This window comes from Sceloporus occidentalis, unplaced genomic scaffold (genome assembly GCF_023333645.1).
Source record: "Sceloporus occidentalis isolate IW3139 unplaced genomic scaffold, rSceOcc1.0.p SCAF_10, whole genome shotgun sequence".
Lineage (NCBI taxonomy): Eukaryota > Metazoa > Chordata > Lepidosauria > Squamata > Phrynosomatidae > Sceloporus > Sceloporus occidentalis.
This window is the reverse complement of record NW_028316990.1, coordinates 34,390,473-34,408,026: the sequence shown is the minus strand read 5'-3', so window position 1 is coordinate 34,408,026 and position 17,554 is coordinate 34,390,473. Positions and strand designations below refer to the sequence as shown.

General features: G+C 42.9%; 1 protein-coding gene across 4 annotated transcripts in view; it reads left to right on the top strand.

Annotated features, from left to right (window-relative positions):
• The window catches only part of NATD1 (N-acetyltransferase domain containing 1), a 159,354-nt gene extending 142,101 nt beyond the window's left edge, over positions 1-17,253 (top strand). For all 4 annotated transcript variants that reach the window (XM_089540792.1, XM_089540793.1, XM_089540794.1 and 1 more), the window contains 2 exons: positions 8,950-9,068; positions 12,800-17,253. In XM_089540792.1, coding sequence (XP_089396918.1) covers positions 8,950-9,068; positions 12,800-12,916 — 236 coding nt within the window. In that variant the 3' untranslated portion in view covers positions 12,917-17,253. The remainder of the gene's footprint in view (positions 1-8,949; positions 9,069-12,799) is intronic.
• Positions 17,254-17,554: the final 301 nt, after the last annotated feature.

Genomic DNA, 17,554 nt, shown 5'->3' with positions numbered 1-17,554 from the left:
TATATATATATATATATATATATATTTAACAAACCTCAACAGTGCAAAATCATGTTTGCCACAGATGCAATAGGCTGCAAGAAGACTATTACTTTGGTTACTTACTGTTTAGTTATGAAGTAGGATAAGATGAGCCAAACCAGCTTTGCAAATAAAGTTGTAAAAGCTACTTGGGAGAGGCAGTGTGGTGTAGTGATTTGAGTGCTGGACTATGACTCCGGAGACCAGGGTTCGAATTCTTATTTGGCCATGGAAACCTATTAGGTGATCTTGAGCAAGTCACACTTTCTCAGCCTCGGAGGAAGGCAATGGCAGCCCCTATCTGGACAAATCTTGCCAAGGCAACTCTGCAATAGGGTTGGTTGCCTTTGATCCGTGGTTCCCCAAACTTTGGTCTTCCAGATGTTTTTCACTTCAGCTCCCAGGACTGACTGTTAGCCAAGTTGGCTGGGGCTTCTGGGAGTTGCAGTCCAAAACAGCTGGAGGACCAAACTTTGGGAACCACTGCTAGGTTGTTATTAATTGGAAATGACTTGAAGGTATACAACAACCACAAACTTGCTGGATGAAAAACTGGCTGTCTTGGTCAGTGATATACTTTTGTTAGCGATCTGTGATCCACGGAGGACCAGAACCTTTGGAGAGGTTTTTCAGAGTAGTCGCTTGCTGTAGGTGACTGAGCAAACAGCTGTTGACACTAGCTCTGGGCTTTGAAAAGTTACTTTTGGGGATCGCAACACTTAGGACTCCCATCATCAGTTTGCATGGAAAAGTTTTAGCTGCGTCGGTTAAAAAAGTATAAGTTGTGTGGACGATTTTGACTCGGTGAAATTGTTCCTTGTCCGTTCTAAATATATCAAGATGTTGTTTTTAAACAGACTGTGAGTTTGTTCTTTCTCAAATTGTAGGGTATATTAAAAATGGATAAACATTTCCAAAATTATATGCCCAGTAGGAGTCATTGTCCATCAGCTGCTAAGATTAGTAACAAAGATTTTATATTTTGATCTTTTTGTCCCCCTTCTTCTTTCTAAAATAATGGTAATAAAACAACCCACTTGTACCGCATACTGTTTTTCAAGCCCAACGATGGTTGAAATGAAGCAAACAGCAAATGAATCTTACTGAAGGCCTAGAGAAGGGGGAAAAAGAAAAAGAAACTACCCAGTCCCTTTAAATAGCACAAGGTTAAAATAGTTTCATAGTGATGGATTCCCATAGGAAATGTGCTGAGTTGTAAATCAGTTTCAGTGTTGTTGTTGGTTTAAAAGAAAAAATGTCCAAGACAAACAGTATTGTAATAGAAGGCATGAATGTTCTTCAGGTCTGAAAAGGCATGGTAAAAGGGTGTGGGAAACGTCCAGGAGGTATTTATACAGGGACGGAAAGGAGTTCGGAAACTGAACAGGGAACAGATGTTTGTACTCTTTAAAAAGAGTAAAGCAAGGGATATAGAGATCACAGAGGGATGGAAAGGCATATTCAGGAATATTGCATTGAGCATTGACAGTATATGCTCAACTGTAAGTCAACCTCATGTATAAGTCGAGGGCAGGTTTTGGGGGCAAAATTATAGATATTGATATGACCCTTGAATAAGTCGAGGTTAAACTTAGGGACATGCAACAAAGGATCTAAATGATGAAGCAAAGGAAAACAATGCCAAAGAACCTACAATGTTATGGCAGGCATAATCGTTTTGGCTCACACTAAAGTCTGGATGGAGGAGAGAGTAGAGTCAGTGCTTTTTTGGACAAAAAGAGATCTGTAAAGTTTGATATTAGCCAGTCAAGCTTTCTTTGTTAGGAGCTGCCTTTCAAAAGGTATGCCAAAAATCTAGAAATTTCTCCTTGAGGTCCTATGGAAAATTGGGATTTAACGGCAGCCTGTGCCTCCCTCCTTTTGCATGTGCTAGCAAGATTAATCCGTCCGTTCTAACAGAAATGTTTTGTGTTCGGTTGTGTATAGCTGGGTTGGGTGTATTTATGCAATTACATTACATTCCCATTTTTCCTCCTTAGTCGGCTTTCCCCTCTTTCATACTCACAACAGCCTTGAGAGATGGACTAAGGTGGAAAAGGGAGGGACTAACCCTAAATCACATTGTGGACTGCATCTGCACTGCAGAAATAATCCAGTTTGACACCACTTTAACTGCCATGGCTCAATACTATGGAATGCTGGAAATTGTAGTTTTGTGAGACGTTTAGCCGCCTCTGTCAGGGAGCTCTGGTGCCACAACAAACTACAATTCCAAGGATTCCATAGCATTGAGCCATGGCAGTTAAAGTGGTGTCAAACTGGATTATATTTGCAGTGCGGATGCAGCCATGGTCTTTATATCTGAGTGTGGCGGCTGGTACTCAGGTTTCCACAGTCATTGCCCAAGCACTCTAACTACTACATGGCATGGTCCTACCAACTTTGTACTGCTGTTTTTTACTGTGTATGGAGGGAAGGAGCTGTTGCATCTCTTCAGGGTGCTAATACTCTTCTATCCTCAACCTTGTTCCCTTTTCAATGTACATATTAAGATAAAAATATAGATGCTTTCACAATAGTACAACTCAGAGCTATGACCCCTAGCTGTAATGGCCATAAGCATCTGAGCAGTTTATGGCCATGCAAGTTTAGAGGTTTGGAGAGAAGTAGTCCGAAAAAGCAGCTGCATGAAATCATAACCCCAATCCCCCTTTCTTGCTTGCATTTCCCAGCAATGGTACACAGAGTCCTTCTGTCTCCGGACCTTTGGGTTGCATATAGCATGTCATAATTAGAGGCCGCTAGTATTTGGCTACTTAAAGTATGTCACAGAGAGCCAGTGTGGTCTAATGGTTTGAGTGCTGGGCTAGGATTCTGGAAGACCAAGGTGCAAATCCTTGCTCAGCCATGGAAACATAAAGGCTGGCTCTCAGAAGAAGGCAATGGTACACTCCCTCTGAACAAATCTTGGGAAGAAAAACCTTTGATAGGTTAGGGCGGTCGCTGTACGTTGGAACCAACTTGAGGCACGCGCACAACAACAACATTATGTTGCAGCTGTTCTGCAAGGCTTTCTTGCCCTCTCTACTTTTGCTCACCACAACATGTCTGGCTGCAAGCCTGCAGTAAGCTTAGAGAACAGGCTTTGATTTATGGTTTTGTATAAAATTCCCCAAACTTTCCAGCGACCGATGCATGGGTGGCCTATTGTTAACTTCCTGGGAGGTATTAAAATATGCTGGGGAAGAAATGCCCAATGTTATGATGGGTGGGTATCTTTGAATAGGGATGGATTGTGTGTGAGGAGTCTGAGAGCAAGGGGGTGGGCTACAAATACATCTCTAGATCATATATACTTCTGAGACACATCCCACTTCATTGGATACTTCATGTGTCAGAGGATGATTCTATAGGTTAATGTATACTATACAAGTATCAGTTTCATGCTACTTTAATTGTCATAGAATTGTCATAGTATTTGTAGATCAGTGGAGGAGACTGAGGCTGCATCTGCACTGCAGAATTAGTGCAGTTTCACACCACTTTAACTGCCATGGCTCAATAATAATAATAATTGTAATAATATTTATATATATGCCGCCTCTCCAAGCAGATCAAAGTGGCTAACAATGATAAAACGAGATTAAAATACAGTAAAACATCATAACCCATAAACCCTCCCACCCACAATAAATATAATATACAATTGAAAGGCAATTGATGGGAGGCCCCTGAAAAGCTAGTTTGGGAAAGCCAAGCTGTGGCATTCTGGGATTTGTACTTTTGTGAGATATCAGCCTCAGAGAGCAATGATAGCAAATCCGTTCTGGATGAAACGTGACCATGATAGGTCTACCTTGGGGTCGCTATAAGTCAAGAACGACTTGAAGGCACACAACAACCAACAACAAAGTTTTCTTTACTCTGCAACATTCACAACCATATCAGAAACACGACAGCATGAGTGATAAAAATATATAGAGGTGCTATTGATCCTGAGTTTGATGTCGATCAAACATCAACATCAGTTTGATGTCCGACCCAATCAGTGGGTCAAAGAGCAAATTAAGCTTATCTTCCAACCATAATCTCTGGCACTGGTGCAATACTGACTGAAACCTTCTGTATTTAATTCTATGATTCTATGCTCTCTCTCTCTCTCTTTCAATCTGATGTCTCACGAGAAACTTGCCTGTTGCTTTGGGATCAAGGGAAAACAATCCTCTCTAAACAGGGTTTATCCTGAACTGCATAAAAACAGCAGCCTCTCGGAACAAACTGTTCCTCTTAATTCCGCAGCTTGCTTTTCCAAGCCCTGTTTCTGCTTGCTACTTGATTGAATAGCATTCATGATTATAATTTGTCACCAAATCTGAGAAGGCTCAGCAGGCGCCTGTCTTCTGCCTGCGGTTTTAAACTTATGAATTGACAAATAGCTGGGAAGACAGCTATGTGATCACCCCTCTACAGTCAGAACACTATAACCTCCAACTGGATCAAGGAAAGTACAATGAAACTGTAAAGATACCCAAAACGTATAGATGCAACACAAACCAGAACAATGGATTCCAGAACAATAGGGATGCTGAAATCCATTGTTTTGATTTGTTTCTGTGCACCACATTGTGTATTGCATGTCTCTTTTGAAACACCCAGACTTGGTTGTTTTGAGGTTTCATAAATAGTCTTCATCATTGCATATACACATTTTGTATATCTTGACAATTTCATAGCACAGTCAGCCCTCCAGATTTGCGCCTTTGACTTTTGTGGCTTTGATGGTTCACGGATTTGATTAATATGTTCTCTCTAGGAATCTTTAGGTCCTCCAGCGGAAATCTGTGGTAAATTTCTGTCAGATGTCACGCTGGAGATTCTTAGAGAGAACACTTCTCTAGGCATTACAATCACGAATGCCATTCACTCAAATAGCAAAGAGAAACAGGGTGGGGAAAAGCAAGCTACAGAATTAAGAGGAGCAGTTTGTTCCGAGAGGCTGTTGTTTTTATGCGCTTTTATGTGATTCAGGACAAGATTCCTGGGCAAGTTTCTAGTGAGACATCAGAGATATTTGTAGGTCCTCCAGTGCAATTCTAGCGAATGTGGAGGGACCACTATACTTTCTTTGATACAGTTGGAGGTTACAGTGTTAGAGTTTGATGCCCAGAAGGCTGGCTCTCAGGGATGATGGCAGGAGTAGCATCCTTTCATTTAGGAATTTATCACACAGGGACTAATTTTGGCATTAAAGAGAGACTAAAGTGCATTTAAAGCATCCTGCAAATAAAGCAAAAATGGCAAGTAATTGCGTGAATGGTTATAACACGCAATTGTGCAAATAAAGTGATATTAGAAATGCATTGGTGCTGAAATCCCAAAAGTAAAAAGATGCACATTAATGCTTCCTTGTGACCACTTTAATGGTAGGTTTTGTGTGACGTTGTGTGAAATCGTTACATGTATCGTTACAATTTTTCCAGGATATTCATGGGATAAACTCCCGATCTCCTCCATGTAATAAACTCCTACTGTAAGAAATAACAGAGACATGTTGGACTAGGATTTGGGCGATCCTGGTTATACCCTACTGAGCCATGAAACCTAACTGGGTAATGTTAGTCCACTCTCTTTCTCTTCCTGTCTGACTTATGCCATAAGGGGGTTGTGAGCATAAAGTGTGGGAGAGCCATATACATTACCTTGAGCTCATTTGGGAAAAGTCAGGGTTATATAAATGAAAGTGATAAGGAAATAAATAAATGTGGTTCATCCACAGTAAGCCAGGATTTGCTGTCATGTGAAAATATGCTGCAAAAGATATCTTAAGGCGGAGCGAGGATTAAGGAACCCACAATAAACTCTGTTTTTCCCCACTCTGACAGCTCCTTTACCATTCCAGTCCTTTCCACTGAGCTGAATTCTCTATCTTACATACTTAGGACTTTTTCAGCTTCAGCTGGTTAAGTGACTGCTGTCCTTTGCACTTTCAGTGATCGTACCAGCCTCTGCTGCCTCCAAGACATTCATCTCCCCCAGTGTTCCTCTTGTGAGACAACTGACAAGACTTCTTGCTGTGCCTGGATGCTGCACATGTGCATGAACTGGGGGCTATTTAATCCCCTGGAAGAATTAATAGCTGTATGCAAGACATAGATATGTACCCCCACTCCACCAGCCTTGACTCTTCCTCCCACACCCCATTCATAGATGCTTCAGAGTCAATGCAAGACTTTGCTTTCACTGGAGTTTAGTCAGTCATTGCTTTGAGAGCACTGCCACTTCTGGCTTGAAATTTTTGCTTCTCCAGCCTCTGCGGGAAAATGTATTTTCAGGGAAATAGATAGTGGAAGCCAAGATCCAACTGTGTATGTTGGTAGCCAACACTAGTGGAGATGGAACTCCCCCCCCCCCCCCCCGTCTGTCACAGCCATCCCTCTGTGGCATCAAAAACTTGCTCTAGAGGTCTTGCCATGAAAGAAGTTGTATTATAAACTTTCGTAGACTTGGTCTACTTCCTCAGATGCAAAGCTTTCCTAGTCTTACCTAGAGATGCATGGTATTGAACGTGTGACCTTCTGCATGCAACGTATGGGCTCAACCACCGAGCAGCAGCCCTTCGCATCTGAAGAAGTAGACCAATATTCCAGACTGACACATTGAATTCTGCTCCAGAGTGTTTCTCATACTCCTAGAATAGGTACTGTATTTAGAGTGCATGGAGGGAGATTACTATTTCTGGCTGAAGAAGCAGGAACCATCAGAAATATTGTCATGAGATGTTGGTTACAAAATTCTTCATGAATGGAGCCATGAAATTTAGTTAAATATTCACTTAAGTAAGAGAGAAGGTTCAGTGTTACACTGGAAACATTTCCCCATGTGCTGGCAAGAAGTAAAAAAATTAGACTCTTCTGTGCCAGCCAAAAGAGACAGTGCTTTTGAGTGAATACCTGCCAGTTTTAACACCTTAGCTGTCAGTTGTCCATTGATCACATAAGTATAGAATCATAAGAGTTGTAACGGAACTCAAGGGCCACCTAATCCAACCCCTTGCCATGCAGGAAGACACTATCAAAGTCCTCCCTATGATAGTTGGCCATCCAGCCTCTGTTTAAAAACCTTCAAAGGAGGAGGTTCAAGGCAGCATATTCTGTCAGGAAGTTCCTCCTAATGTTAAGGTGCTGAGTACTTAAGGGCTGTAGCTCAGTGGTGGAGCACATATGTTGCATTCAGAAAATTACAGGCTCAATATCTTGCATCTCCAGGCAGGACTGGGAAAGCTCTTCCCCACTTCTCCCTTCCCTTTTTGAAGCCTTGGAGAGTTGATGCCAACCTGTCATTGCAAATCAGGGTTGACCCAAGATGTTGGCTGCCTTTGGACATGGCCAAGATGTGGAAGATGAAGAACAGCTTTGTTCAAACACGTATACGATCCCATAGTAGGCTATGGGAATCAGTTGGTTTGCTTGGAACTCAGAAAAGTTCTTTTTTGGAATCATAGCTCCCGGATTCAGAGGCATCAACTACTTGTAGAATTTCTGGGAGCTGTAATCCAAAAAAAATAACTTTCCCAAGCTCTGGGTTTGCCCTAGGATGGCAGATCTCCTTGTAGAAGATGCAGAATGCCTTTGTCCAAACATGTTCACGATCTGTCCTGAGGGCCTAAATATTTCTTATTTATTGAAGAATACTTGACTTTCTGGTTCTTGAACCACTCAAGGCGGGTAGAGAACACCATGTTTGAAAATGCAGTTGAAATATGAACGTTAGAAACCAAATGCACAGGTGGCAGATAGAAATTTAGATTAAAAGCAGAGGCCAAGAGCTAGCAGAATCAATCATCAGAAGCTCTGGGAGAAACAACGTCTTCAGGTGGTGGAGAAATAGTGTTGAAATGTTCCAAGTGGATTTTCTGAGGCACAGAGATCCAAAGGAGTGCTCTCTCACATAATTTTTCCAATAATATTTAAGGGGTGGTGATGGGTTGGCCTCAGGCAGCATATGCTTTGGGGTGGCAGTTGTCCCCCTGCTAATTTTTCTACCTGTTCTGGTTTAGTGCATCCCCTAAAATAGCCTGCTTCCCTCTGGTTTTGTGGATGACAGTCTCCCATTGCCAGAGTTGAAGGTAAGTTTCAGTTTTGGTACCATAACATCCAGCATCCACAAAACAGTGATACCTTTATTGAGCCAACAAAATTGCACAATATACCTGTTGCAAGCTTTCAAAGCTCCATTGGCGTCTTCATCAGGCAAAGGTGTTTTGTTTTGTGTCCTTTGTGGATGTTGGGTTGTACTTGGCTATTTGGCCAACTCTGCTACCCCTGCATTTGTTTTGCCACAGGCAGCAAAATGCCATTGGCCCACCTTCTGGAGTTTATCACACTGGGGCTAATTTTGGCATGAAAGAGGAATTAAAGCACATTTAAAGCATCCCACAAATAAAGCGAAAATGGCGAGTAATTGTGCGAATGATTATCACACGCAGTTGCGCAAATAAAGTGATAGTGGAAATGCATTGTTGCTGAAATCCCAAAAGTAAAAAGATGCGCGTTAATGCTTCTTTCTGACCATTTTAATGGCGGGTTTTGTGCGACGTTGTGCAAAATCATTTCACGTAATTATGCGATTATTCAGGGGATAAACTCCCGATCTTCTTCATGTAATAAACTCCTTGGAGTGAGGTTGGAAGAGCATCACTCTAGATGAGGGGTGTGTATACAGTATTTCAGGCTTGCAGCCCTCCCATATTTTCACTTTTGTCTTTTTTTCCTCTTTCAGTTTTCCCCTTATCTTGGGATGGAAAGGATGGAAAGACAGCACAGTTGTATAGTGCCTTCTGGATTATGTGTCCTCTCTTGGAATGTAACATTTGGAACCAAGAATGAACAAAGCTCTTAAGCCTGAAAACTTAAGAAACTACTTTTCAACCCATCTCTCTGTCTCTCTCTCTTTGTTTTTGCCCTACAGGTTGCCATGACAAAGCAGTCCTCTTGTATGAGTATGTGGGGAAGAGGATAGTAGACTTGCAACATACGGAAGTCCCTGATGCCTACAGGGGAAGAGGAATAGCTAAGCATCTTGCAAAGGTATGGATTACCAAGTGGATTTCTCAACAGATGTTGGGGTGTGTGTGTGGATATTGCTTTACCATTTGCACTGAGCACAGTCCTAACTGACTGAGGTAGCCAAGAACCAGCTGAGTTGATCTTTGGCTAGTTGAATCTGTGCTAAACTTCAACTCCAGAGCTAATATGCCAAACATTAGTATTTTTATGGGAGCACAGAAGAGCTGGGGAATTGTGGGATGAGCTGTGTAGCAGGCTACTATTCTCCTCTTGGACATGCTTTATATACAGATGTTTCCAAGTTTAATCTATGATACTTCTAGCTAGCAGCTGGAGAAGATTTCTGTCTGGGATTCCTGAAATGCAGACCTGCTGCAAAGCAGTGTAGATCAGTGATTCTCAGCCTTCTCATGGTTTGAGCACCAACTCCCTTATCAATGACTAAGCCTGCTGGGACTGATGCAGGCTAAAATATCTACAGGGCCAAAGTTTCCCTGTCCATGGTATAGACAATATTGAACCAGAAAGACTAAAGGCTTAGCGTGATGTGCATTGACACCTGGCTGACTCTTAGGAAAATGGCCAAAAGGAAAATGTGCCATTGCAGTCTGGCATCTGGGGATCAGCCTGGAAGGAGATCAGAAGAAGGCTAAACAATCCACACATGCGTGCCCTTCAATATTTCGCAGGTGAAAGTTGGGACATGTGTGGCCAAGCAACACCAGAGTGTGATCAAAGGACTTTATCACACAGGGATGGGTGTTTTTATCCCATCTAGAAAATGTGATTGAACGTGATTGCGCAAAAGGCTTTCTCACTACAACATATTGATCCCATGAATGTCCCGTCAAGAAAGTGGAATTGTATTACCGGGATCCTCCAATAATACAAAATTAGAGGAAATTAAGGCCTGTTACAGACAGGCCAAAATAAAGCTGCTTCGAGTCACTTTGAAGGTATGATATTTCAATAATGCATGAGTCCTAAGAGTCCAAAAGCCACACCAAAGCTGCACTCCAGTCCTTAGGACTGGAGCATGGCTTTGGTGCGGGTTTTGGACTCTTAGGACGCATGCATCATTGAAATACCATACCTCCAAAGTGACTCGAAGCAGCTTTATTTTGGTCTGTCTGTAACAAGCCTAAGGGACAATTCCACTTCATTCACGGGACATTCATAGTGAGAAAGCCTTTTGCACAATCACATTCAGTTGCGCTTTCTGGATGGACCAATGTCCCGATAAGTGCAATTTTGTGTGAAAGTCTTCCCCAAGATTGTGCGATAAGCACAGGACAACCACAGGACAGGGACGGGGCAATGGCGTCCCCTCTCCCATGTAATAATGTCCAAGGTGACCGTTAATGAAGAAGAACACATAAATAAGGAGAGGCTGCAAGAGTTTGCTTTTTGCTGAGCCAGGAAAAATAAGAAACTGGGACCTTTTAAAAGCAGATGTGACACAGGAGTAACTGAGACAGTCTCTGCCAAATTTGGACAGTTGGAGGGTAAGCAGAATTGGGGCAGGAGAGGAGAAGCCATATGTCCAATTACTGCCTGCTCTAATAAACCTTTGAGAGTGTCTGTGTTCGTTCCCCATGTGCTCTTCCATTTTGAGGCCCACTGTTTTGATAGCCTATTTTTAACCACAGAGGTGGCCAGGTGGCTCTGGGAGTAGGGCAAGGACTCGGCAGCGCATCGTGTGGCAGAAGGCGCCAGAGGCTCACATTGCATATCTGATTGCTCCTGACAACCAGCTTCCTACCTCTGAAAGGAGTTGGCACAAGGCCTTGGCCCACTGATGCGGTGTGTGCTTCTGTAATGCCTCTCTGATTTTTTCAGCATGGGAATAGAAGAATCTTTGTTTGGGACGGATGGAAAGAGAGTTGACGGATTTGTTTCCTTGCCTTGATTTTTAACCAGTTCCATTGCATTTAATGACAAATTGTTACGGGTGCCAGGTCAGGACTATCTGAGGCGCTGAGATTTTGGTGCCAAAAGCTGAGACCTAGGAATAACATCTTGCAATGTGCCAACGGCTGAAACCTGTTGACGTTACAATAGGTATCCCCTGCTGATACATGAAACATCCACCACAGTTGCACAGAGGATGGCGTCCAAATGCGAAGCGGTTTATAAATGAAGCTGCTATTGCTATACAAGTAATAAAACATCAACTTCAACATTTCTTTTGGGAAATAACAAATCTCTTGTATACATGTGCTTCTTTTCTTTAGTCCAGATCCTTTTAAAAATGGCTAATGCATCTGCATGCTCTGAAGAGAGCAATTCAAGTTGGGGTGTGTTAATTTTTCTTGAAGGCGGGGAGGAATGAATGAAGTTATTGTCAATATGTAGGAAAATGAGTTTGTGTTCTTGATTTTACTATTCTGTCTCTGTCAGCTGAGGAAAATTCACACTGCCATGTTTGTGAATGACAGTTAAAATTTATTCGGTGATCGCTTTAGAGTCTTGCCTATTTGTCTGGGTAGAGTTTGTCAACTGAGGGAAATTTCCCCCCAGCAAGGAACAATACAATTTTAGCAAAAGCTGCTTTTCAATCCTTCCCCCTCTCTCTCTCAAACTGAAAAATGTTTCTACCAGAGATTTGAGAAGGCTAGCTCTTGAAGTGAGTAGTGAGCAGCAGCAAAACCCCAGCCTTCCTGGTCTTATTTAGTTGCTCTTTCCTGATTCCACTGCCACGAATTTGTGTTTTCTGTCTAGCTTATGAACCTGGAGAAACACACAGTAGCTTATTCCATTGGAACGCTGGCAAAGGAAGTTTTCCAACCTGCAATTTGCGAATGAGCGGCGGCATGGCTTTGCAAATTTGTTTCGTGCAGTGCCCAGTAGGCATTTCCTTACACTATCCCTACCCCCCTCTGACTGATAGGAGGGTATGGAGGGGCATCCCGCTGTTTCTGTATATGTCTGGTTTTTCTTTCTCTCTGCCTGTAATCTTCTGGTGCTTGGAGTATCTCTCTTTTCCTCCCTTTTGCATCAAACAGAGGGGAGCTGAGGACAATTTGCCGTTTCCTTTGTCTGCATGAGGCCAGGATCGAGGGGCCCCGATCTGTGCCAAAAGGGATTTCTTCCCTATCCTAAATAGGGCAATTTTGCACAAGCAAACTAAAGGTGGCACTCGGCTAATGTTTGCACGTGCTACATTTAGCAGCTATATTCCAGGTTTTGAGCTTCCCTGAGTAAATCTGTGAGACAAGATGCTTTTGCCTCTTCCTCCTTGGTGTTAAAAATTCCCATACGTAACATTTCATGCTACTTCCATATGTCCAACATTTGAGAGGTAGAAGTTAGCTTTTGAAAAGCAATCAAGACATTTCTAGTGTACTGTTCCCTTTGGCAGGCAAATGGTTTTTTCCCTTGAGGTCTGGTGGCATTGTCTTTTCAGCATTTTGAAGTTGGTATTATGCAATTCCCCAAATACAAGTAAACCTATTTCACAAGTATATCTCATTTGTCTTTGTGCGTATCTTTTTAAAAATGCAGAACGTACATTAAAGGTGGGTAAGCATGCCACCCGAAGTTTGCTCCCCCAATCTAAAAAAAACCTATTTTCCGTGTGATTTTGGGGAAATTTCACACACACACACCCAAAAAAACCATAAGTCAGAAACAAATTGAAGGCACACAACAACAAAGTAGTGTTAACTTATAGTTTTGTAGTGTGAAAGCCTTAGTTTCATTGAAGACATCTCTGCAGATTGCTAATGGTGGTACTTTCTTGTGTTTTCCAGGCAGCCTTGGATTTTGTGGTTGAAGAAGACTTGAAAGCCCACCTCACATGTTGGTACATTCAGAAATACGTCAAGGAGAACCCCCTGCCTCAGTATCTGGAACGTTTGCAGTCTTAATGCAGCCGGGGGGCTACAGAGGCCAGACTCCTTAGATACAAGAGATCCTTGACTCTCTGACATAGCCTTTGCTTCTGTGCTGCCTTGGAAACCCCCCTGAATCGGCCACAGTACAACGCAAGGATTCTTATTTTTGTAATGACAGATGTGTGATTCCTCAACAATTCTTCCATCTGGCTCTTGCAATAGTTTGGCTCACCTGGAATTTGTTGTTTACACTGGCCTTCTCTTCTAAAGAAACCATCAGATGTAAATCTGGGTCCTTTTTTTGGCTTTATTAGTTTGCGGCAATAGCGGGGGATGTAGCAGCGGGGTCGAGACCCCCTTCATCGATGCCATTGTGACAGTTTTCCTCCTTTTTTGTTCTTCGGAAGGGGGACGGTTTTTGAAACTCGGCACCCGTTTATTTTTTACGCTCTTTGAAACTCAATGGAGTTGGCAAAACTGGACAACTGTGTTGGTAGTAGAGATGGTCTCTGGGCATCTGGGGCAGTTCTTTAACCACACTTCACCATGTGGAAATGCAAAAACAACAACCGCAATGGAGAATAAACCACGGTTTTTGCACATGGAGGGGAAGTGATGTCTTGGTGCTAAATGCAATAAACATTCTACTTTTGAGCAAGGAGACGTGAGAGCTATGGACATTTTGGACATCGTCTTTTGTCCTTCCAAACAAGGTCATGGCAGCCATAGTCGCACAGGGTTGAAAGGAGAAATGAAACAATCTCCTCAGTTTGGAATGGCGAGGGAAGAAAACCTCGGCCCCACATTTGAGACGGAAAGGAGCTACTGGGTTTTGCTTTCCAAGTACTGGTTGGATTTCTTTCCCCGACCCAGAGTTCTTCTCTTCAAGAGAAGGACGTTTTCGGTCATGTGGAAGAAGCAATAACAAGCTTGAGGATGATGGGTGGAGGAAGGAAGGAAGGAAAGCAAGCAAATGATAGTTGCAGGGAATGCATGCAGTCAATGAACCCTGGGCATTTCAACAATTGCAGAATTGGTCACCCCTTGTGTGGTTGCAGAGATGAGCATGCGAACTGCAGAGAGACTTGCTGTCAGCAAAACAAAAAAGGCTCAGTAGGATTTGCTTTACTACTTTTTAAGTGTGCAAACCCTGTTTCTCCCCTGCACCACCAAAACACACAGACAGACAGAGACATATATGGACTTGGCTTATTTTTGTAGCTTCCTCCATTCAAACTGAGTAGTATTTATATATGAAGGGGGGGAAAATATTCATGCTTGATATTTTCAACCCCAACCTCATGCCTGGTTGAGGGCTGTTAAGGGCACCATGTTGTTACAATGGACAGCAGAGGTGATTCCAATTTCTCAGTTGTTTTATTATTTCTCTGTCACATAATTCTGCCCCAACAGACCTGGTTTAGCAAAAGTGTGGAGACTTAAGCACATTGCCATGGCATCTTTCTCGGTATCAAAACTGTCTTCCTCTCCTGCCCAACTTGAGATGCATCACTGGGGAAATTCAGTGGAAGGGAGCAAGGTGGGAAGCGATGATAGGAAGATAACATTTTGGGCTGCTGTGGAATATTTCTTTCAACAGGGATCTAGGTTGCTTGGGACTTATATGTCCAGGTTGAGTCTCTCTTTTCTTGAATTCCAAAACCCGAAATATTCCAAAATCTAAAATTGTCCACATGGGTGGCTGAGATAGTGGTCTAAAACACACTGCAGAAATAACCCACTGTTTTAACTGCCCTGGCTCAATGCTAGGGAATTCTGGGAACGGTCATTTTGTCTATCGGAGAGGTCCAGTGCCCCGATAAATTACAATGCTCAGGATTCCCTAACGCTGAGCCAAGGCAGTTAAAGTGGTCTCAAACTGGGTTATTTCTAAGTGAAGCCTTTGGTTTCTGAGGGTTCAATGTACACAAACTTTGTTTCATGCACAACACTATTTAAAATATAGTCAGCTCTCCATATCAGTGTGATAGCCATCTGTGGATTGGAGCATCCATAGATGGCCCTGGTCCATTATTGTCAGTGGTGGCGCATGCATGCCCCAATGTGGTTGCGCAATGTTGCACCTCAGTTGACAATAATGGGGCTTGAGGTCCCACAGTATTTGTCATCAGAACGGAACCACTGTGGATACAAAGGCTCGGCTGTATTGTGTATAACGTTACCTTCAGGCTATGCGTACAAGGTGTACATGAAACACACATGAATATCATGTTTATCTCCGAGATATCTCATTATCTGTATGCAAATATTCCTAAATCCAAAAAACCCTTTGAAATCCACAATACTTTTGGTGCCAAGCATTTCGGATAAGGGATGCTCGGCCTTTAGAACAGCAGTGAGTCCGTTCTGACGTTTGTAAAGGCAATCCTTGTATAATCCACAAACCCAGGGCTTCTGGTTCTCTTTATTGCCATCTTTTGGTAAGGTTAACATTCAAGGCACTACTCACAACTAGGGTATATCTGTACTTCAGTTACAGCAGGTTGATCACACTTCAACTGGCATAGGTCTATACTGGGGAATTCAGGGATTTGTAGTTTGTTGTGCTGTTGGACTATATAACTATGCAGTTATATTGCTATGGTTCTGCTTTAATTGATGTAGGAGCATCCTCTGGAATTCTAGGTTTTATACTTTGGTCAGGCAAAGTACATCAGGACCGAAGTTTGAAAGCAATGGCTCCAGTGCCCTGCCTTGAGCTACACATTTCTAGCACAGAATCCCAAGTACCTCATCAAACTACAAGTCCCATTGGATGGAAGCTGTGCTAATTGAAGTGGCCCCAAACTGCTGTAATTCTGTAGTTTAGGTCAGAAGATGCTGTCCAATGCCTTGCCAAAGAGCACAGCTGCGAATGTGTTCTTTGTGCCATTTCTCTCGCGTATTTGTTACGGCTGTTGGAAGAACGGCTTTGCACCTCCTGCCCTAGGAAACCACTGTTTTGCGCAGGGCATATTTGCTGCCTAGTTTGAACGCACTGCTGAGGCCCTTTGCCTTGGTTTTCAGGAGGAAGATCGGTGAGACCAAGACTGGCCGACCCTGCCTTAAAACAAGCTCAGTATTTTGAGAGTGCTGCAGCTTCATCTCTGAGATGCTACAACCATCCATTCAGTCTCTGATCCAACAGAGGCCTTTTGGGTAGTATTTTATTACAACGCCAGGTTTACTGCTGTGCCCCCATCCCTCTGTGTTTTATGTTGAACAGTAATGCCTACTAGTTAAGGAGGGTTTCTAACTCATCCCTTGCCACCAAGGGATCCACGAAATCAACATTGATAGAACGGAAATGTTTTCTCTCTTTTTAAAGTAGTTCTTCCTCTGTGACAGGTGTCTGCCATGCAACTTGGTGAGGCCAAAACTACTCATCACTGGGAGACCAGGGCCTCATTCACACTACACAACGAGACCGCTATGATTCTACTTTAACTGCCATGGTTCCAGCCTATGGAATCTTGGGATTTGTAGTTTGGCAAGGCATTAGAGCAGTGGTCCCCAAACTTGGGTCCTCCAGATGTTCCCAGAATTGCCACTTGTTGGCCAAGTTCACTGGTCCTTCTGGGAACTGAAGTTCAAAATATCTGGGGACTAAAGTCTGGGTACCTCTGCATTAGAGAATTCGAAATGTTGGATAACTTAAAGTCATGTTCAACCTATGGCAACCTTAAAACCATTGTGGTTTTGTCTGGGGCTGAGAGTATGTGACTTGACCCAGTGGGTCTCCATGTATTGTGTTTAACATTACCTTCAGGCTATGCGTACAAGGTGTAGATGAAACACTCATGGATTTCATGTTTAGACTTGGTTGGGTCCCATCTCTGAGATATTTCATTATGTATATGCAAATATTCCAAAATCCAAACAACCCTCTGAAATCCAAAATACTTCTGGTGCCAAGCTTTTCAGATAAGGGAGGCTCTGCCTGTAATATCTTTAGAGCCACAAAGAGTCCGTTCTGGCATTTGTAAAGGCAATCCTTGTGCAATCGGACCTCGATCTCCATAGTCGTAGTCCAGCGCTCAAACCACTGTGCCATATTGGCCTTCAGATGAATGCCCCTCCCGAAACTGCCAATCCCAGGATTTCATAGGATGGACTCATGGTGAACAAAGTGGAATCATAGCACTATAATTCTGCCATGCGAATGGGCTCCAGCTCATAAAGAAGTACCTCTTGCTGGTGTTTCGAAGGCACAAGGTCCATTTGAGCTACGCAGCTAATGGGCAAACACAGATAGTTGAACAACATACAAATCAATCAGAAGATTTCTTCTTGGCTTTTCCTGTCTGTTCCACTCAATGTGGATTTATTTTAAACCCTCCCTTTTCTCATTCTATTAAAGTGGTAAATAACGTGCCTTTCCTACTCAGGACCTCTTTTTTAAAAAACGACCTTTCTGTTGCTGTTTGGGGCTAACGTTATCCTTCCCTTGTTTTGTCGTATTATTAAACCTGATCCTGTTGCATGGAATACAATAAAAAGTGTGGCTAAACCAAGCGATGCTGGGCTTATCTGCTAGTATGGGGTAGAAAAGGGTGTGTAGTGTAGTGACGAAGATACCAGTGACGAAGACCTAGTGATGGGGAATGCTGGGAGTTGCAGTCCAACAACAGCCAAAGGGTCCATATGATTCCCATCCCTACTTTGAAGGCG